Source organism: Gopherus flavomarginatus, chromosome 10 (assembly GCF_025201925.1).
Source record: "Gopherus flavomarginatus isolate rGopFla2 chromosome 10, rGopFla2.mat.asm, whole genome shotgun sequence".
Classification (NCBI taxonomy): domain Eukaryota; kingdom Metazoa; phylum Chordata; order Testudines; family Testudinidae; genus Gopherus; species Gopherus flavomarginatus.
In genome coordinates, this window is record NC_066626.1 from 3,650,605 (window position 1) to 3,673,121 (window position 22,517).

The window sequence follows — 22,517 nt, forward strand, 5'->3', positions numbered from 1 at the left end:
ACAATGGCCAGGATCCATGTATCACAGGTGACTGGGGGTCATTAGAGACACAGAACCTCCAGTCTGCCTCGAACAGAGAGGGCCTGCACATTACTGGTAATTGCAGGCAGGCTTAATACTATGGAATATTTTAAAAACTCTTGCGATTTTGGTGCCTGGTAGAAAATGGATTAAAAGCCTTCAGAGAGACTTTGCCATCCCTCTCATGAAGAAAGGACCTGAGGGAGGAAGGAACAGGCCAAAGTGAATCCAGGATGACCTTTTTTCTATAGCCCTCTGCTCCACAGCTGATCTTCAAGCTCTCAGCATTTCTATGCCTGTGGCCCAGCAGACAAGCAACAATACCATCCATGTTGAAGACTGCTTTCGCTTGATGCGCAAATTGGATCTTGTCCCTCAGAGGAGCTTTTAAAATTCCTGGTATTTCTACTGGGGAAAAAGTCAACCAAGTTTGAGATCTCTATCCATATCGCCACATGACCCTTGACCATGAAGACCTGGTACTCCAGTTTAAAGATAGCAGCTGTGATTTGGAGATCCTTTTACTCAGTACCACCAATGTCACTGATCAAAATTCTAAGAGCTGTGGGAATTCTGCACATTGAAAAAAATCAAGACCCATGAGTGAGAATTCTCCCAGGTGGTACCTTTAGAAAGAATTATGTTTAATTAGTTCTGCCACCCCTAAGCAATCATGCTAGTCTGTACCTCTCTGTCAGTCCTCTGATACACCCTGGCACAAGAAGACACTCTACTCCTTACTCTTTCTCCCCAGCTCCTAAGGAGCAGCAACTCGGAGGCCACTTCACTTTATAATTCCCTCCAGCCTGTGAGAAGCCTAGTAATTCAGGGGTTACTCCGCTCTTGGTCCCTCCTCACTTTCTGCGAACAACTTTGTAGCTCCAGTCACTCTACTTTCTCCCAACCCCTCTAATAAAAAAACCCAGGAAAACGTGGGCTGTTCTGCTCCTTTCCTCTCACTTCTCGTTCAGACGAGCCAGCAGCTCCCCAGTCACACTCACCAGGTCAACATTTTCACTCACCGTGGAAAAGTGAATTTTTATAAATCCTAGTAGACATCATTCAATAAATTTACAGCTGTAATCTGCTAACCCCTTTACAATAGAAAAATAAGACAATACTCTGCATGCCTTTCTTCCTGGAATAACACTCAACAGAAATGTATTTTCTCCTTACCAGAACTGGGCATATGGTTCACTCTAGGTGGATTTAACAGCTCTACTGGCTGATCTCGACCAGAAAGTCCATCTGGAAAACACAAGAAGGATTTGACATCATCACCTGTTTGCAAAATGTCTAAAATAGTTCAATTAACCAAAGTTACTAACAGAGCCAGCACTAGGGGTATGCAGACTAAGCAATTGCTTAGGACCCCAAGCAGCTCAAGGATCAGGGGGGGCGGGGCTGGTTGTTAATCATTAGCGTGTGTTTGGAAGGGGGCAAAAATATTCCTGCTTAGGGCCCACAATGGGCTAGCACCACCATCTCTGGTCACTAACTAATTATCAATGCAAAGGAAAAAAAAATACCAATATCACAAATCACTTTAAACAAGGATGCTCTAAAGTCAGTACCATAACGATCTCTATATATCAAACCAGAAAATATGAAACATACTTTAGTCTCTTCTGCTTTGGTTTTTATTTAGTATTTAGTTGTAGTTGTCAGAATTCCGGGAGCCTTACTTGTCAGTCTTGCTACTAAAAAGGTACAGTAAATAAGTCCTATCACTGAATAAATAAATGGCTATTTATTTTTCTGTTTAACAACAGTATGGTGAAGTTGCTAACAGAAACACAGACCTGGGAGGCACATTCTAAGAACAGCTGTAATATGCTGAAGAGATGGTCAAAAAAACAGTGTGGTGCAGGAGATTAAAATGCACAGATATGCCTCATGCACCTTGTTTTGCAGTGGTTTGGATTTCAGAAAAGTCACTTCAAAAAAAAATAAAAGCAACCCACATTTATTTTGTACAGTATGTAGAGGTCCATCTTGTCAAAGCATTTTTCTATTTTAAAGATTACATTGTCCATACAAAACAAGTTGAGGTAGAATGTCACACCAGACTTCTTGACTTTTGCCCAAAAATGATAGAGCAAACACTTAAAGTATTTGTTGACCATGCAACTATGGCCCACACCAACTTCCTCCACTTTTTTTTTTTTGTTAATTCTTCTCCTACATCCTGCTCTCTTCTACCTTCTAAAGTCATGTGAATCAAGTTATATACAGTTCTAGAAAAACATCAAAACTGGTACCCTGTCTCTCATAGTCAAATCAAAAGACAGCACTGAGTTTATTATTTACATGTTAATGTTTTTTCATTACATAAATACTGGCTCATCTTTTCTGCTTATTTTCTCTACTCCAAAAAGTTTGAAGAGAAAATGTAATTAAAAGTCTTATCTGTTGTGTGCATCAGTTGTCTCTTAGGCCATGGCTACAGTAGAGAGTTGCAGCGCTGGTGAGGGGGTTACAGCACTGCAACTTAGGATGTGGCCACACTTGCAAAGCACGGCCAGCGCTGCAACTCCCTGGTTGCAGCGCTGGCTGTACACCGGTCAAGCCTCAGGTGTAGGGATTCCAGCGCTAGTGATCCAGCGCTGGTCAGCAAGTGTGGACGCCCACCAGCGCTTTTATTGACCTCCGGGGTATAAGGAGGTATCCCAGAATTCCTGTCCATAACAAACTGGAAGAAAGGGAGAGCTCGGAGTTCTGCCAAACTGCTTATTTAAAAAATAAACACAGCTCCTGTTTGCAGAGCGAGCGGAGGCAGGCAGGGGAATTACTTTGGAATGTTCACAGCTGTTTGCTTGAGGAGAGAAACAGCACTCTCACATGGCAGAGGGGAAGGGGGAAGTCCGTGTTGAGCAGTTGCTTATCTGGTCTGACGGGTATTTAAAAGTACGTAATTTGCATTTAGTGAATGAGAGAGGAGTGGGGGAAGGGAGTTACAACTTTTAAAATGATTGAAGGTAGGCACAGTCCTTAGAACTTGCAAGGCAGGGAGCTGAGAACAGTGTCAACTCCAAAAATCCATTCTGTTTGTCTCCTCCACGCTGCCTGTCACATTCCACCCCACCCCCCTCTTTTGAAAAGCACGTTGCAGCCACTTGAATGCTGGGATAGCTGCCCACAATGCACCACTCCCAACAGCGCTGCAAGTGCTACAAATGTGGCCACACTGCAGCGCTGGTAGCTGTCAGTGTGGCCACACTGCAGCGCTGGCCCTACACAGCTGTACGAACACAGCTCTAACTACCAGGGCTGCAAAACTGTAAGTGTAGACATGGCCTTAGTAGCACTTCCGATTTGGTAAAACCTCAGGTACAATGTTTCAATAAAATGAGCTGTGTCATGAGCTTTTCTTTTCAAATGGTAGCAAATATTGCCCCTCGAACACATGCCAGTTAAACGGTTTGGATGCTCGTCTTTTATTAAAGGAAATAGAATAGCCAGTAAAATAATGGATGATCCCACAGCTGCAGTGGAATGAATATGAGAGACTTGTCTATAAGAAGTTGGTGTTTGGCTGAGGACTAGGTTCTGCTGAGGGGTAATCTGGACAGCTAATACTAAACTGGAAGAACTGGCTAAACTTATATCAACATTATTAACAGGTGGTGTATAATCATTTGCGAATCAAGCTCACAACTTTGTGGCTTTATTAGAACAAAGGTTACATAGCAAAGAGCCTACTGTCCCATCCGTGCTTAATAAGAGTGCAACTTATTGTTTGGGATGTGGCACTTGGTACACTTATCTATGCATTTGTCACCTTACCATTAGACTACTGTAATACTATTTAGGGCTACACCTAAAATTATTCAGAAGCAGACCACCCTCCAGAATGCAGTAACTCACGTATTAAGCAAAGCTTTGCACTAGGAATACATGTATTCTGCAAGCTTTCTGTAGGTTTCCAGGTGGCATTCAGGGAACTAGTCTTAATTATTTGGATCTGGGTTACCAGAGTACTACACTGCCATAGCTTTAATCATCAGAAATGTTAAAAGTAATCTCTCTATATACAGAAGAGGGTGCTTGTGGCAGAGGGTTCTCTGTGAGAGCCTCCTGTCTCTGGAAGGACTTCTCCCCACCCCCTTACTCTGCAGGGGTCTAGAGCAGGGGTGGGGAACCTTTTTTCCTATTGGGGCCCAGTGACCCATAGAAAATATCAGTCACGGGCCACACATAGCCCCACTGGAGAGCGCAGAGGCTCGGGGCTTCCCCTAGGCTTCAGGGTAGAGCCAGAAATGAGAGGTTCAGGATGCAGGAGGGGGCTCCGGGCTGGGACCAAGGGGTTTGGCGTGCAGGAGTGGGCTCAGAACTTGGGCAGGGGATTGATGTCTGGGCTCCGGCCAGGTGCCGCTTACCTCATGTGGCTCCCAATCAGCGGCAGGGCTAAGACAGACCCCCCACTCCACCACACTGGCCCCATGCCACTCCCGGAAGCGGCCACGATAAGGCCAGGTGGCTCTGCACAATGTGCGCTGTCCTTGCCCACAGGAGTCACCCCTGTAGTTCCCATTGGCCGCGGCTCCAGGTCAATGGAGCTGTGAGGGCAGCACCTACAGGTGGGGGTAGGCACACACAGACTTGAAGCTTTCTTGATTGCCTCTGCGCTTAGGGGCCGCTGACCAACCAGCCTGGCACCCTAGCTTCCCCCCACAGCAGGGTAAACTGGCGCTTGTGGCTCCAGTCCCATGTGGGGGCGCTGAGGCTCAGGGCTTCCGACCCATGGCGCAGAGACTTGCCACGGGCTGTATGAAATTAAGCAGGAGGCCAGATCCAGCTCTCAGGCTGGAGGTTCTCCACCCCTGGTCTAGAGTTTCAGCACTGGAGACATGCTGATCTTTAGCAAAGTATTTGGAGAATGGATAGAATTACAATTAGCCACAGTTATTTACTGGTATAAGATAGTTACAGTCTGGGGCTAGCTCAGATTGTAATTGTATGGATTCTGGCTACTGACTTTAAAAATTTAGGATTTTTTATTATTGTGAATGCTCAGTTTTAGAAGGGCTGCCTGATCTTGTGATGGATATTTCTAGTATCTTTTTAGAAATCTAAATAAGAAAAATGCCCAATTCAATTTTCAAAAAGCCACATATCAAAACAATTAAACCTTTTTGTTTACTCTTTTTTTATTCAGCCTCAATAATATGCTCAGTTCAATACAAGAGAATTTGTTTTAAAAATCTCTTTCTTAAAACACTGAAATCTTAAGAGACAAGAGTATACTGTGTAAGCCAGAGTTTTCGTTTTTATAAGCTATGAAATCACTATTTAGCATGGAAGGAAGTGCGTTACTAAGAGAAATCATCATGGAGAGGACAGTAGGTTTGCTACCACTTAGAAGTACATATGTTTGATTCTGAAATATACCTTATTGACATCCAACTCAAAGTTTCAGAAACCAATCTAGAGTTCACCAACACTTTTAAACAATTTAAAAAAATTAAAAATATGACATTTTTGAAATTTCAAAAAATCCTATTTCCTACCCTAAAACAAAACAAAACAAAAACAACACAGACATTCTAGTAGTGTACTCCCTGCTGCTTCCCCTTCTCCAGCCCACTCATAGCTCCCAATGTACCAAAGATATCCAGGCCTTGACAGGGGACAGTACAAATATTAACAAATGTGAAGAATTACTGAAGTGATGCTATGATGAGGGTGAAGAGGTTTTTCAATTCACAAGTCCTACAGTATCTAGACAGGAGCCTCATGACAGTATTTTTTTTAAATTGAATTGGCTGAAACCAAATAACTTAGACTATACTTACTTTTCTCGCTGTTCCCATAGAAAGAAAACTGCAGTAAAAAATGCTAGCACCAGAGACCAGACCACCAATAACACACATGAAATGAATACGACATATATACAAAATCCTATTCTGTTGATGCTTTATTTCCCTCCATTTTAACATTAATTGTTGAAATAGATTGTTGGGGAATACACCAGATTCTCCCCACTTTAGTCCCTGGAAGTAACATTCTCCCTCTTTGTTCCTATCAGCCCTCATCTGATCACCTGGAAGGCATTCTAGAATTTTTATTTTAACTGGGATTAAATTTACAGGAAGGGTTGTTTCAATGGTTAGTTTAGCTAGCTTGCAGGTTGGCGAGTATCTGGGATGGAAATGATGCAATTTAATTATTATGAACTGTATATTAAGTTATGACACAGGCACCTAGGTTCGATAGATAGATATTTCTGTATGGGTCTTAAGCAATAAAATGTTCAGTTCACACGCCTATACACCTCTAACCCGATCTAACGTGACCCGATATAACATGAATTCGGATACAACACAATAAAGCAGAGTGCTGGGGGGCGGGGGGAGGCAGGGCTGCGCACTCTGGCGGATCAAAGCAAGTTCGATATAACACGGTTTCACCTATAACATGGTAAGATCTTTTGGCAGAGGTGTATTTGATCTAATTCTCTTGCTAAAAGGGTTAGCATAGGTAAAAGGGTTATCATGCTTAGAAAAAGTAGTCTACTTTCTTTCCCGTAACTTCACTGCCCATGACATGGGCTGTTCTGTAACAGATCATGACTACAACAAGGAACTTCCTCCCCAGGTTCTAAGCACAGAGCTCTCTCCCTTTCCTCTTATACGAATCTCTTTACTTCCCATTTTTTAACGTACATCTGCAGGGTCTTAATGAAGGAAACCCAAGGGAAGACTGCAGAACCTTACACACAAATGTCATACCAGAGCACAACAGCATGTCCATGTTACAGACTTCCAGACTGAAGACCCCCCAGAGAAGTGTCTGCTTCGCTGAGTGGCAAGGAGACTGATGAGTTGGCAATACTCTGAACACTTCTCCCTGCCAGCATGACATTGAGGCTACGTCCAGACTACCCGCCGTATCGGTGGGTTAAAATCGATTGCTCGGGGATCGATATATCGCGTCTCATCTAGACGCGATATATCGATCCCCGAGCGCGCTTATATCGATTGCGGAACTCCATCAACCCCAATGGAGTTGCGGAATCGACAGGGAGAGCCGCGAACATCGATCCCGCGCGGTGAGGATGGGTGAGTAATCCGATCTTAGATATTCGACTTCGGCTACATTATTCACGTAGCTGAAGTTGCGTATCTAAGATCGATTTCCCCCCGTAGTGTGGACCAGCCCTGAGACTCTGAGGGAGGAGGTGCCCTTGTGTTTGAAGATGAAAAGGGAGAACCCAGTCACAATGGATCAGGATCATCTCCATGAGTTTTAACTCAATATTGCAATTCAATTTTAACATCAAAGCAAGGGTATGGATAATATGCAATGGGATGATAATCAAAACAACATCAATGACAGTCAAAACAAAGAAAGTTCTCATATATTAACTAATTTTCTGCTCACTGCTTTACAGGAGTAAGGTATCTCCCAGGCAATTAATTCCTCATAAAAAGCAAAATCGGTTTTTTCACCTGGAGTTTTGGTGTTGCCTAGCACTGTTATTACCTGAACAGGCCAGGCAAAGCAGAAATCCTTTTCCACATCTGCTGTAACCCAACAATTGAAAAGATCAGTTGAACACAATTCACCTGTTGCCAGGACACTCTGAAAATCACTATTTTAAATCAGCAGGCAAGCACAAATCTGGTCTGCCTGGGGAAATCCCTTTTAGTAGTAAGATAAAGATACCATAGAAAGCTAAGTTTTGGGACCAAATAGCAATCCAGAACCTGAGGACATTTTCTTTCAAAATTAAAATCATACAAATACATACTGTCAATGCATTTGCTACAGTAGGAATTAACATTAACATTCAGTAAAATCTGTAATGTTACATCGAAAATATACATGAAAGAGTTTGGTTATGTATCACTACAAGTTAGCTGCTGCATATTAACCACCGTTATAAAACTGAATAAAAAAATAGAAAAGTCAGGAGTCACTTCCCAAAAGCAACTACATTCCCTTAAAGAGATACTTAGGAGTTTCCAAAAAGCAGCTCAGGAAAAAATATCTAACAAGCAGTACAAAAGCTACTCTGATCTATTGGTCAGGGTTTGCACAATTTTTGCTATGAAGATTAAAATTCCACACAATGTTATTAAGCATGCATGTCTATTGCTATTAGAATACTGGAAAACCATTATTTTAAAATATTTTTAAAAACAACGTTACCGTGCTTGAAAAAAGAGATTTTTTTAACCATAACTGCCAAATCAAGTCAGATTTTCACCAGATGACAAAAGACCACATATCCAGTTTAAGAGCTCACTTCCCTGCAAAATGTCAACATTCTTCCCCCTTCTTCTGGAATGCTAGAGAAGAAAATTTGCCTGGATTGTCTTCGCTCTCAAAAAAAGATTTAATCATAGCTGAGCAAACTTTCAATTTATTTATTTATTTTTTAAAGAAAGGCAGCATTCTGCCAACAGCAAATCTAGTGAAAGTTTGAGAAAGCTATGAGCAACTGAAAAAAGGGCTGTTGGAAGAGGACTGATTAGGCAACCTTACAGCTGTGACTAGAAACTCTAGGTATACTAGAGAAAAAACTATAAAATGTTTTTTAAAATAAAAAATGTGTGATAACAGCCAATACAACATATGTTGTGCTACCACACTGAAAATAAGCTGGCAGTCTTGATGGAATTTTACTTCAGGCCTTGAATAAAAAAAGCGCTTTCTTTGCTCCTGCTGAGCTGCGTTCCCTTCTTACCATGGTTACTTGAGACGTTCAGTTCATAATTCTGATGACGTGTAACTGACCTTTACAATACACGAGAAATGCTTTTACAGAGTTTTATGCCAACATTCACGAATAAACGAAGAGATAGACATTCTGGATTGAAAAATGACAAAATGAATAAAATTAGTTTCCGTTACCAAAATTCCAAAGACATTTTAGCTCTTTCTCCCCAGCCACCCAAATAAACAAATACAATCAGATTAATTAAGGCAAATTTAATTGAAGGGAAAAAAGAGTAGATATTTCTCCAGGCTGTTTTACCAAGTCACCTGTACTGCACCAGTTTCTCTGTCCTCTCTTTCCTGGTGTGTCCTCCAGGAGCAGGAGCCACAAAGGGGAGTAATATCTCATGGCAAAGTTAAACATCCCAGAAAAACACGGAGGGGAGGAGATACAATAAGTGATGTCTCATGTGACAGACTAGATAACCTGAGCAGAGTGTACTCAGCCTGATGTTGGTTAAAATAATTAACACCTTTCTATAGGAGAGTCTGGTATCAATCTCCTTCAAATGACAAGTCATTAGACCAATGAGGCTAGTGATCATGCCAATTTACACCCATTTCTCTATCACTTTTTTTTTTAGCTCAAGTTATTGAGTAAGTAGTAGTGAGGCAGCTGTGTCATCTCAATTCCACATTCCTTTCAACCTGGCTTTTGGGCTGGGCATAGCACAAAGAAGAGAACACAGTGCTTGTTGATCTGTCTGCGGCTTTCGATACCATGGTATAAACTGAAAGTTTTGTTTACTTGCCTATAGATTGGATCACTCTTCAACAGTTCTGTTCTCAAAGAGCTTCTAGGGGCTACTATCAATAGCTCAAATGACACTCAAACGGAGTTCTATGCTGTTCTACTCCACCATTCAGATGGTGAGGCTTTTGGGTAGACAGACATTTGGGGCTATTTTGCCATAGGTATGCAGATGACATGCAAATCTGCATCTCTTTCATCAAGCCCAAATGGGGAAAACTTCTGCTTTCCGAGTGCCTAACCAAGAAAACGTTTAGTTGACAAGCTAGCTGAAGCTCAGCTCAGACAAACAGACACTGCTCAGCGCCTTAGAGCAGTATCCAGAAGACATGGCAGACAAGACTAACTAAACTTTGTCTGAAAAGTTTGCAGCGTAGGAATACTTTTAGGTCTGATAGATCCAAAATCCTCACTTGGCACTAGTGACCAGAAGTATCTTCCCCTCTCTCCCACTGATTTCTAGTAAAATGATTGTGACTCTGTCTCTGATGTAGACCTTGTCAGAGTTATTCCTGCCTTTGTGATCCTAACATTGAATTATTGTGTTGTTCTCTAGAAGGGCCTAACTTAGGCGGCCACTCAGAACATACGGTTAAGGGAAAATGCAGCTGCGCACCAACAGAGTAGAGCTAGGTTACAATTAAAGCAAGCATGTCACACTCATTTAATAGTAAGGGCTGCATTCCACTAGCGCTGTTCTTTGGGCCAGGGTATAAATTTAGTACTCCATACCCCATCTCCCCATCCACAACAGAACGCCCACTCATGTCAAGAGGATGTTTGCACAAAGATCAAAGATAGAATCTGATCTTTGTATAATTACTATACTTTTAGTTACTACTGTTTATTAAGCATTCAGTGGAAAAATGTGTCCCCTCCTCTACCCTGGGACACCACTATTTCTGTCCTCTCTTCCTTCCCAGACCCTTTGTTTCTCATCCCTGTGTCTTTGTATTCTCTCTCTTCTGTCCTCTGCACTTCATTCCCTACAGCAGTGTTTCCCAAACTTGAGACACCACTTGTGTAGGAAAAGCCCCTGGTGGGGCAAGCTAGTTTGTTTACCTACCATGTCCACAGGTCCAGCCTATTGCAGCTCCCACTGGCTGCAGTTCGCCGCTCCAGGCCAATGGGAATGCTGCTTCTCGCAGCTCCCAGCGGCCTGGAGCAGTGAATCGCGGCCAGTGGGAGCTGCGATCAGCCTGACTTGCGGACAGGGCAGGTAAACAAACCAGCCTGGCCCACCAGGGGCTTTCCCTACACAAGCGGCGTCCCAAGTTTGGGAAACACTGCCCTACAGCAATTCCCAATACCAGAGCTTCTCTCTCACCTCCTTCCTCATTCCATCTGTTAAAATGATCAATAATGCAGTTAATGCGACACTGAAGTGTCATTTCAGGAATTCATGCCTCTCTAAATCTGCAGGCATAGGAAGATAAGGCTATCAATTTACCCTTAGTTTATATTCAGAAGATTTTATTTACAAGCATGTGGCCTAGAAGTTTGACTTTATTTATTTATTTATTACAAAGGAGACTCTGGGCCACAGAAGTAAATCAGTCAATAGGTCAGATTTTAAAACTGCACAGCTGCTTCAAAGTGTAATTAAAAGTATTTACATAGAGCTCAAGCTATACAATATATAATAGGCAGACTAACATAGCTTTTTCTATCCTGGTGTAAGTCATCACAGCAAGTGACATAGTATGGTGTGCTCTTGCTCAGTGCTGACGTTTGAAATCTTGGGGACTGAAAGCAGGGTGTGCTCAGGAGGGTCCTCTAATGTTGCATTCATTTCTCTCATCTGTCCAACATAACCTGAAATCTATTGACCTACAGGACATGGCAAAGCTCACCTATTTTATCAGGATTTCTTCAGATGTTTATAGTGTGGTATGCATTGTAACGTATGCATCGATCATTGAATTGTGTGTTTGAATTGTGTATATGCACCCAGGGACTATGTGATGGACATGTTCCAAATCTAATAACAACAACTAGATATTTGTTTCTATTATAGGTATATATGCACTGTGATCACATATAACTTCTGTTTATGGATTTATAAAAGGAGCATAAAACAGAGGGGTAGTTCTTGAATTAAAATGCCCACAACATTCATCCACACCTTTTATTTGAGGAAAACAGTTCAGTTCATGGATGATTTAGGGTTTTGTCTTCCTAAAATGTAGTGAGAAACAGTGCCCTTCACTAGTATTATTGGAATGAAAGAATTCTGAACTGGGATATGTGTGAGGAATAAAGACCAGCACAATTCATGCCTGCCAATTAAATGTGATCCACTACTATTTCCTGAATTACAAATTGCTGTCATACAAGGTAATTGAGAAATATAACACTAAGGTAAAATATTAGTAATGAGAAGAGTAATTTTACTGAATGTATTATTTATCTGCCTATTCACTTGAAGTTTACAAGAGGAAAAAAAACCTGTACATTTAGGAGTGAGGAAGCAATTAAAGGCAGCAAATGCATTATTTTTCCTTAAACCTATGAAAAAATGCTCTATGCATGTTTCCATTCTAATTTGTCTGCACTCAAGAATCTATTTTTAGAACTCTCCCTGGACTGGACCTTGGCACATGTACTGTAATGGCATTTTAATTAGCCCAGAGAGCTGGAAGATGCACTGCGCATCCAAAAGGGAAGAAGTCTAACAGAATGAAAGCATCCTTCACTTGCTTCTCACAATGTGATTTATGGCAGTTACCAAGAAGAAACTCCAATAGCGCATTCAATTGAGTTGACTGCTTAGTTTATTATTAAAATTCAGCATATGCTAACAGCATGCAGAACTCAGCAGAAACCATCATAACAAATATTTGCTGTAAGCAGCTATTACTGGACAAGCTCTATTTACTACTATTACAGCAATTGTGGGGTAAAAGATAACTGGGGATATCCACAATAAGAACTGGGGCGGGAATAAGGGAAGGGTATAAGAGGAAAAAGTTAATCCAACACTGCTCTCGATTTTACATATACTATCTAGCATTAGAGACCTTTCACTGCTTATGTCTGACATGGTGCCTAAATTATCAGTGCTCTCTCTTAGCAAAGCCTTGAGTATTTTCAGAAATATTCGTTTTCTTATGTAACACTTCTTTTCTTTTGATTAACAGTAAATATGACCAATGGCCTGTAATGGGATGTTAGATGGGGTGGGATCTGAGTTACTTCAGAGAATTCTTTCCTGGGTGCTGGCTGGTGAGCCTTGCTCACATGCTTAGGGTTTAGCTGGTCGCCATATTTGGGGTCAGGAAGGAATTTTCCTCCAGGGCAGATTGGCAGAGGCCTGCGGGTTTTTCACCTTCCTCTGCAGCATGGGGCATGGGTCACTTGCTGGAGGATTCTCTGCACCTTGAAGTCTTTAAACCATGATTTGAGGACTTCATTAGCTCAGACATAGATTAGGGGTCTACTACAGGAGAGGGTGGGTGAGATTCTGTGGCCTGCATTGTGCAGGTCAGACTAGGCAATCATAGAATATTAGGGTTGGAAAGGGCCTCAGGAGGTCATCTAGTCCAACCCCCTGCTCAATGCAGGTCCAATCCCCTACTAAATCTAAGGTCCCTTCTGACCTTAAAGTCTATGACTATCATATGCATAAGCAACAGCAATTGAGTCACAATGTCGTCTTCTCTGTCTACTATACAAAAGGTTTACAGAGATTTGAATTTTAAATCTCCTTCATGTCCCTGACACAACTGATTACCCAAGAGACATTACTATGTCTGAATGTCACATGGAAGGTGACAAGTATCCCACTGAAGTCAGTAACAGCTCAGCAGCACCTTGCAAGTTATTTTCTGTAGCTCTATTTTGCCATATAAACCATGAACGTTTGGCAAACAGGATCAGATGGGCAAAATACTTACAATGGCTGCAATGTACATTTCTGCACAAAAACAAGTGACATGAAATCGGATCTCACTTCAGTTAAAGTTGAGACACTGTAATGCTGACTATCCACAGTTAATGTCACCTTCACTATATTACTAGGAAGTTTTACCATCTCTTTCTTCAAATTATATTCCACTTGTCAGCCAATTCCATGAGAGAAGAAAGAGCTCAAGTTGCTGATACAGACCACAAGATACTCAAAAATTAATATCCAAATGACAAAAGTAATATTTTTAAATGTCAGATGCAAACGTGTTCTCTTCAGCTTCCTGTGCCATTACTTTTTAATTGTCTGTGGTGGGAGAATAAAGCCACTCAACTTCAACAGGACAATAAGTCAATTCCACTGATTTGACCTGTGCACACAACTGAATATAAATTTCAAAACTCTGCTATGAATGAGGGAAACAATGTACTTTTTAAAAAGTATTTGCAAAGTAAGATGACACTTTGCAAGGCTGTTAATTAGGTTAAAAGCTTTGAAAGTCAGTTAAACAGTCCAGCATAAGTGTGATAAAAGGAAGTTTAGCAATTGTAATGTGTACATTCCTTAGGGGAATAAGGGATGTTCAGACCGTTTCATACAAATCAGCTATCTTTCAAATAGGTGAATTAGGTAACTGAAGGCAAGGTGAGAGAAATGGAAAAGAAAATACAATTAAATACTGAAAAGATATGGATACTCTCCATAATCCTATTGTAAAATACCATTCTGGGTTAATACTGCCACTTATTTTTATTTTCTTTTAGCACAGTATACCCATCTCTACTATTTTCTCATTCCTTTTTGTCATTCCCCTGATCAATTAGAGACTGCAGATCTGATTTATTTGATTCACAGTGATGGGAACGCTTTAAAACCAGATATTAAAGTTAAAACCATTATGCACATAACAAATGCACACCAAAACATAGGTGTCCTATAATTTGGTGATCTGTCACATTTCAATGGCTTGTGTCAAAATACACACTGGCAGATCTGGAGTTTGAGAGGCATGATGGTACCAATATCATTACCAGAAATATGGCAAATTACTGTTTTGCCTAATATAAAAATCTATCTAATGAATATGTGGGCTACTATACTGGCTATAAAAACTCGATTTTCTCACGCTTACACTTCATATAGCAGATTCGGAGATAGAATTTTAAATCTACAAGGAACAAAAGGTGAAACCTCTTAGCATCCACTCAATACCTTTGATATCTTAGGTCCAGGAACATACGTACAGTCAGACATACGGCTGCTCCCAGGGAATAATGTGAATACTATTTTTGCTTTTAATTCTTCAGTTATATATTGAGATGATCACCAGTAAGCGAAGATCTTGTTCATGTGAAATAAATTGTGGGTTACTAGTGCAGACTTCATGCACTATGCCAGAGATTCTATTTTGTGTTTACCTGTGAATAACCCTAGTGTTTTTGTGCAGTCTCCTTACTTATTAACAGCAGGCACCATCCATAGTGCTGCACCCTTGTAAGCCCCCCTCCACTTAAGTGCAGTACTCAAGAGTGCCAAGAGAAAGGAAGCCTAGGCATTGATTGGCTCCGTTGCAGACCATGGCTTCGCTGCCAACCATCTCAACCCCCTGCAGAGACTTCAAGGGAATCCACATCAACTAGGCCCTCCCCAGGCCCACGAATGCTGGGTGTCATGGCCATGACTGGCTGGGCCATTTAGGACAGTCAACTGCTCCTGATGCTTTGTTTTTGCTCCATTTCTGAGATCCTTCCATTTTATTCAGTTACTTTGCATCTTTCTGCTGGCACACAATATTCATTTTGCCATGAGTTTCATTCCAGATGTGCTTTCACTGAAGTGGAGGCCTCTCCAGAGGGAATGATGAATTTAGAACCCACTTCCTTAATTACCGCATCATTTTCACTAGCTGTAAGCTATTCTTGCTGCACTCTCCCTTTCGTCTGAACCTGTGGAGCAGAGGGTTGTGTGTGTGTAACTATCTTCTCTTTTTCATTTCCTTGGCAGGCCTAGATCATGTACCATCAGCAGCTCCATCACTCAGGCCACAGCTGCTAGCAGAACCAGTCAAGCCCTGGATGTACCACTGAGTGGATAATTAAGTCTGAGCATTTTAATCTGTGTACATTCAATATTAACATTTTTATCTGAGCTAGGTAAGTATTGCCACTGAGCACAAGACAAGACAGACTCCTGCACATATGGGATCTTTAAAGAACATATTTTAAAGCAAGTATGATCTTATGACAAAGGCAGGATGGTGTCAGAATACCTCCTGTGTGACCTGCAGCAAGCTACTTAACGTCTGCTTCAGTTTCCTCTACTGTAAAATAGAGATTGTATTTCCCTTTACTCACTGTTAATTCTCTAAAAACCTGGGAAGGGAAGGTGCTATAACAGTGCAAACTATTATATTATACAACTGAAACACTGTTAAAACATTGGGCCATAGTTGAGTCCAGGGGAAGTGAAAGATAGAACAAAGGCTTATGTTGTTGCTATATTTAATGAACGATTCACAGAAATATTAGTTTCCATTTAAATATGCATTTTAAAGATAAAACCCCAAAGAGTTAAAAAGGCTGCATATTGTTTACAGTATTTTACACACCATATTTTAAGACATCCTCTAACCCTCTCTATTCTTTTACCTTGACAATAATAAAAACATTACATCACAGTATTTTCAAGAGTAATTCTTTAGCTAGTTATCGACAAAGGAAACTTACTGTATTAGTAATAAATTGGTGCCATTTGCACTTAGCCAGGTAATTTACCTAAATCATTAAGGGTGTACGTGACAAGTTAAAAAGACATGTTACCACTTCAAATAATAAAACAATTTGCAATGAGACTCACTAATCTCGCCATTGTTCTATTCAAGAGATATTTGCATAATCTAGATAAAAGACGGTTACTCACCTTTGTAACTGTTGTTCTTCGAGATGTGTTGCTCATATCCATTCCAGTTAGGTGTGCGCGCCGCGCGTGCACATTCGTCGGAAAACTTTTACCCTAGCAACTCGGTGGGCCGGCAGGTCGCCCCCTGGAGTGGCGCCATCATGGCGCTTGATATATACCCCTGCCGGCCCACCCGCTCCTCAGTTCCTTCTTGCCGGCTACTCCGACAGTGGGGAAGGAGGGCGGGTGTGGAATGGATATGAGCAACACATCTCGAAGAACAACAGTTACAAAGGTGAGTAACCGTCTTTTCTTCTTCGAGTGATTGCTCATATCCATTCCAGTTAGGTGAATCCCAAGCCTTACGTAGGCGGTGGGGTCGGAGTGAAATGTGGCAGAATGAAAACTGCTGAGCCAGGGGCTACAGCATCTCTTGTCTGTTGAACCAGGGCATACTGCGAAGCAAAGGTATGGACCGAGGACCAATGGAGCTGCGCGACAGATCTCATGTGAAGGAACACGAGTCAGCAAGGCGGCAGATGAAGCCTGAGCCCTGGTAAACTGCACGATGATGTGGCTTGGGGAAATATGAGCCAAATCATAACAAGTGTGGAAGTCTGCCATCACCCGAGATGAGATCCTCTGAGAGGAAAACAAGCAAGCCCTCCCTTTGGCCCGCTACCGAGACAGAGCTGGGCCACCTTACGAAATGGTTCTGGCAGCGCAATATAAATGCGAGCACTCCACAGATGTCCAAGGAGTGCAATGGTTGTGCCCATTGCGTTGAGCTGTGGGTAACATGAAAGGCCGAAAACACCTTAGGGAGGAAAGCCGGGTGCGGTCATAACTGCACCTTGTCTTTGTGAAATCTAGTGTACGGTGGAACCCCCGTAAGAGCTCTGAGCTCGGAAACTCGTCTGGCTGATGTAACAGCTACGAGGAAAGTTGTCGTCCAAGACAGGCATATCAGAGGGCCAGTCGTGAACGGCTCGACTGGGGGAGACATAAGTCTGGTTAAAACTAGGTTGAGGTCCCAGGTCGGGGCTGGGCGGCGCACCCGAGGGTGCAAGCTCTCCAAGCCCTTGAGGGATCTCGAACCCTTAGAGCGTGAGAACACGGAACGTCCACCTTAGCCTGGCTGGAAGGTAGAGATGGCTGCTGAGTGTATCCTCAGCGATGATACCGCCAGGTCCTGCCGCTGAAGGCCAGAGGCAGGCCAAATAGAGGGGATCGAGACCTTAGCAGGAGCAAGATCGAGCGTATTGCAGCTGTAGAAGAAACGCTTCCACCTGGCCCGGTACGTTGACCAGGGGGGAGGCTTCCTGTCACCCCGGCTCAGTTACGCAGCAGCCACACCGTGAGGCGAAGAGGCTGCAGGTCCGAGTGACGAAGCCTGTCGTTGCCCTGAGTGATGAGGTCTGGGTGGGGTGGCAGGGTAATTGGGTCTGTTATTGACAGGCCGAACAACGTGGTATATCAGTGCTGCCTGGACCACTCTGGAGTGATCATGATGATGCGCGCTCTGCCCCTGCGGAGTTTGAGCAGGACCTAATGAACCAGTGGGAACAGTGGGAAGGCATAATGGAGTTGGCCTTTCCACGGCATCAGGAATGCGTCCAAGATCGATCCCGAAGAGAGACCTTGGAAGGAGCAGAACATCTGGCATGTTCTGCTCTCGCGGTGAGCGAACAGGTCTATGTGAGGAAACATCTCCGCTTCTGGAAAGCAGAGCGCCTCACATGGGGCAGAGTGATCACTCGTAAGACAGGAAAGACCTGCTGAGTGAAAGCGCCAAGACGTTCCGAACGCCTGGGAGAAAGGACGTCACCAGCTCCATCGAATGGGCCATGCAAAAGTTCCGGAAATGGATGGCCTCCTGACAACAAAAGGCGGGGGGGGGAGGACCATGTCCCTCCCTGGATATTTATGAAGCACATGGCCGCTGTGTTGGCTGTAAACACCGAGATACAACGGCCTCGCAGCTGCCGCTGGAACCCTTGGCACGCCAGGCGGACTACTCTCATTTTTGGGGCATTGATGTGGAATGCCAGCTCCCGAGAAGACCAAAGGCCTTAAGCTCGGAGTGACCATGAGCACTTGAGCAGAGAGATGACGCGTCCGTCGTCAGGGGCAGTGAGGGCTGGGGCGGATGAAACCGCATCCCTGCCCACACCAGGGAGTGGGTTAGTCACCACTCTAGGGAGCCTAAGGTGCTCGAGGGAACGGTGACTACCATGACCATTGGCTCCCTGTCCGGGTGGTACGCCGAGGTGAGCCTGACTTGGAGAGGACGGAGGCGGAGCTTGGCGTGTTTGGTTACAAACTTGCGGGCAACCATGGACCCAGGAGACTGAGACAAGTATGAGCCGAGGTCGTTGGGAAAGCCTGCAGACCTCAGATGATTGTTGCCATCACCTAAAACCGCAGTTGTGATAAGCAGGCTCCGGCTAGGGAGGAGACCAGGATCGCTCCTAGGAAGTCCAACCTCTGCGTGGGAACCAGAGTGGATTGCTCTATAGTAATCATCAGGCTTTGACCTGTTAATAAGACCGTGACGATGCCCACGCGCTGAGTGGTTTGTGTCTCAGAGTCTCCTCGGATAAGCGAATCGTCCAGATACGGAAAAACGCATATCCGACATCAGCGAAGGTAGGCGGCGACTATGGCCGTAACCCAGAAGTACTGACAGTTGGCTAGAAAGCGGAGGTATCTCCTGCGCGGAGGGAAGATGGCGTTGCGAAAGTACGCGTCCTTCATATCCAGGGCGGCATAGTAGCCCCCAGGAGGCAAGGATGGAATAATGGTTCCCATGGATACCGTGCGGAACTTCAACCTTATCCTAAACCAGTTGAGTCCGTGCAGAACTAGGAAGGTCTGAGACCTGCGTTCGAGTGGGGGACTAGGGCATAACGGGAGTAAAACCCCTTGCCCCTTTCGTCCATCGGCGTCTGCACCTCTTGTACGAGGAATTGCTCGTGAGAGGGGTCCCTGAAGGGGGACCGGGCTGGAACAAATTAGAGGTGGTACCTATGCTCCACCGTGCGCAGGATCCAGCGATCTGAAATTAACTGGGGCCACGCCAGGAGAAGGCGGGATTGGGATCCCGGCCTGTGACTGGTACACCGCCCTCAGGCGCACCCTGGAAGGTTCGTCTTTGGTCCCAGTGGTAATTGCGAGGGACCTTGACCTTGGCTCTTTAGGTGTCCTGACGTTCGTCTGCGACCACCTTGGCCTCGCCGTTTGCCAAAGTCCTGTCTCTGGCTAGGCACAGAGTATGGCGGCTGGGGACAGAAAGGCCTGCGTTTGGTCGCTGGCATATGCATGCTGAGAGAGCGCATTAGGACCCTATTGTCCATCTGGCTTGGCAGCCTGGGGCTGTCCTTGCCGCTTGCCAACAAAGGGTAAATCCTGAATGGCCTACTGCAGCTCCGGCCGGAGGTTTGAAACCTGAAGCCAAGAGATGCACCTCATGGCGACACCAAAGGCCAGAGTCCTGGCTGCAGAGTCTGCTGCGTCCAACGAGGCCTGGAGGGACGCTCTGGGTACCTTTTTTTCCCCCGTCCTCCAAGACGGTAGCGAACTCTTGGCGGGAGTTTTGAGGGAGAAACTCCATAAACTAAACTACCTTCACCCAGGTGCTATAATTATCGCAGCTAAGCAAGCCTTGTTGCTTTGCTACCCAGAGCTGCAGGGCCTCTGCAGAGTACACCTGGCAGCCAAAGAGGTTCATTTGCCAAGCCTCTTTCAGTTTCGGGGCTGGCGCCCGCTGGCCATCATATCAGAATCGTGGTCCTGAGCATAAGATCTGCGCATGTGGGATGACACAGATGCGTGTCCGGATGGCCATGGAGGTACTAAAAGAAGGCACAGGCAGAGTCTCTGACTCTATCGGACCTTGCCCGACTCGGCACCGGGAACCGGCACTGGGAGGCGTAACAGTACCTGGAACAAGATCCAGACCCACAACCAGAATGGTGCCTGGAGGTCGACCGAGATCTCGAGGCTCGGGGAGAGGCTACAGGAGTCAAGGTACCTGTCGCGGACCCGGGAGTCGGAACGGTGCCGATAGCAGGTCGGCAAACGGGACACCGACCGGTGCAGCGAGTGCGACCAGTACCGATGAGGAAAACAGCACCGGGACTGCAAGTGGTGTCGGGCGTGCCGACAGGATCTGGAGTGTCTGCGGGACCGTGATCATGAACGGTGCCGCTCTGCTGTGTTGACAGAGGACGGTCACATGAAGAGAGTGTATCACCCGCACCGGCGGTGCCGGGGTCAGGCAGCATCGACTCTGTCATGGCAATGAGATCCCTCGCCGTTGGTAACGTCTCCAGCGTGGAGGCAACAGCAGGCTCAACCACAGTGCATACTGGGGAGCTGTCAGGCACCAGATTCGACGGCCCTCGTGGGACCGGGATCGACGGTACCGAGGTCGTCAGAGCTTCGGTAGGCGTCGGTGCCGGGCGATCGGAGTTAGATGAGCTGTCCGGCTGCGGTGCCATCGGCACGGAAGCAGCAGGAGCAATAAGCTCAACCACGGCGCGCGCCGGGGAGCCGTCAGGCACCGGATTCTACGGCCCTTATGGGACTGGAATCGACGGTGCCGACGTTGTCAGTGCCTCAGAGGCGTCGGTGCTGGGAAATCCGACTTAGACGAGCTCTCTGGCTTGTGGTGCTGTTGGCACGGAAGCAGGAGCAGTAGCTCAACCACGGCGCGTGCCGGGGAGCCGTCAGGCACCGGATTGTACGGCCCTTGTGGGACCGGGATCGACGGTGCCGACGTCGTCGGTGTCGCAGCAAGTGTCGGTGCCGGGAGATCCGACTTAAACGAGCTCTCTGGCTGCGGTGCCGTTGGCACGGAAGCAGCAGGAGCAGTAGCTCAACCACGGCGCGTGCCGGGGAGCCGTCAGGCACCGGATTATACGGCCCTTGTGGGACCGGGATCGACGGTGCCAACGTCGTCAGTGCTGCAGCAGGTGTTGGTGCCAGGCGATCCGACCTAGACAAGCTCTCTGGCTGCGGTGCCGTTGGCACGGAAGCAGCAGGAGCAGTAGCTCAACCACGGCGCGTGCCGGGGAGCCGTCAGGCACCGGATTCTACGGCCCTTGTGGGACCGGGATCGACGGTGCAGACGTCGTCGGTGCCTCAGAGGTGTCGGTGCCGGACGATCCGACTTAGATGAGCTCTCTGGCTGCGGTGCAGTTGGCACGGAAGCAGCAGGAGCAGAAGCTCTACCACGGCGCGTGCTGGGGAGCTGTCAGGCACCGGATTCAATTGCCCTGGGGGACTGGAATCGACGGTGCCGATGTCATCGGTGCCTCTGCAGGTGTCGGTGCCGGGCAATCCGACTTAGGCGAGCTCTCTGGCTGCGATGCAGGTGCCACGGAAGCAGCAGGAGCAGGGGGCTCAACCACGGCGCGTGCCGGTGAGCCGTCAGGCACCAGCAGGACTTGTAGGCTCTCTCGACCTCGGAGGAAGGGAGCGGTGCCGAGTCGACTTCGGTGCCGGTGACGGCCGGTGCCGAAAGGCCTTGGTAGTACCGGCGGGGTCCGGTGCCGAGGAGGCGCTTCTGCCAGCCGCTTGATCATCGCTCGGCGCCGAAGGTGGAGGGGTAAGTGAAAGTCCCGCTCCTTTTTGTTCTCGGCTTAAAAGCCTTGCAAATGGGGCACTTAGCTGTCAAGTGCAATTCCCTGAGGCACTTCAAACAGGAGTCGTGTGGATCTCCCTTCGGCATCGGCTTCTGGCAGGCCGAGCCCATTTTAAAACCCGGTGAGCCGTGCATGAGCTCCGGCACCGGGTTCATGGAAGGGGCTACTTCCTGAACCCTGCTAACAATTACTAAACTAACTATGTTAGCAGAGAAAAAACGTATAACTATACAAATATATATATAAAAGGATTATAACTGCATAACTATATACGAGAACTACGAGTAGCTAGGGAAGTGGAGGTCAGCTAAGCCGCGCTCCACTGTTCCAACGACCGACACGGGCGGTAAGAAGGAACTGAGGAGCGGGTGGGCCGGCAGGGGTATATATCAAGCGCCATGATGGCGCCACTCCAGGGGGCGACCTGCCGGCCCACCGAGTTGCTAGGGTAAATGTTTTCCGACGAATGTGCACGCGCGGCGCGCACACCTAACTGGAATGGATATGAGCAATCACTCGAAGAAGAACTGTCACTAGCAGTCCTGTCGACAGTGTAGACCTCAAACTA

The 22,517-nt window shown here is 45.7% G+C and overlaps 1 protein-coding gene across 8 annotated transcripts in view; it reads right to left on the bottom strand.

The window, feature by feature from the left end:
• Positions 1-22,517, bottom strand: part of HDAC4 (histone deacetylase 4) — a 428,143-nt gene that overhangs the window by 259,702 nt on the left and 145,924 nt on the right. For 7 of the 8 annotated variants that reach the window (XM_050969401.1, XM_050969399.1, XM_050969400.1 and 4 more), the window contains exon 3: positions 1,198-1,269. The exons of the other annotated variant lie outside the window; for it this stretch is intronic. In XM_050969401.1, coding sequence (XP_050825358.1) covers positions 1,198-1,269 — 72 coding nt within the window. The remainder of the gene's footprint in view (positions 1-1,197; positions 1,270-22,517) is intronic. 8 annotated transcript variants of the gene reach the window in all.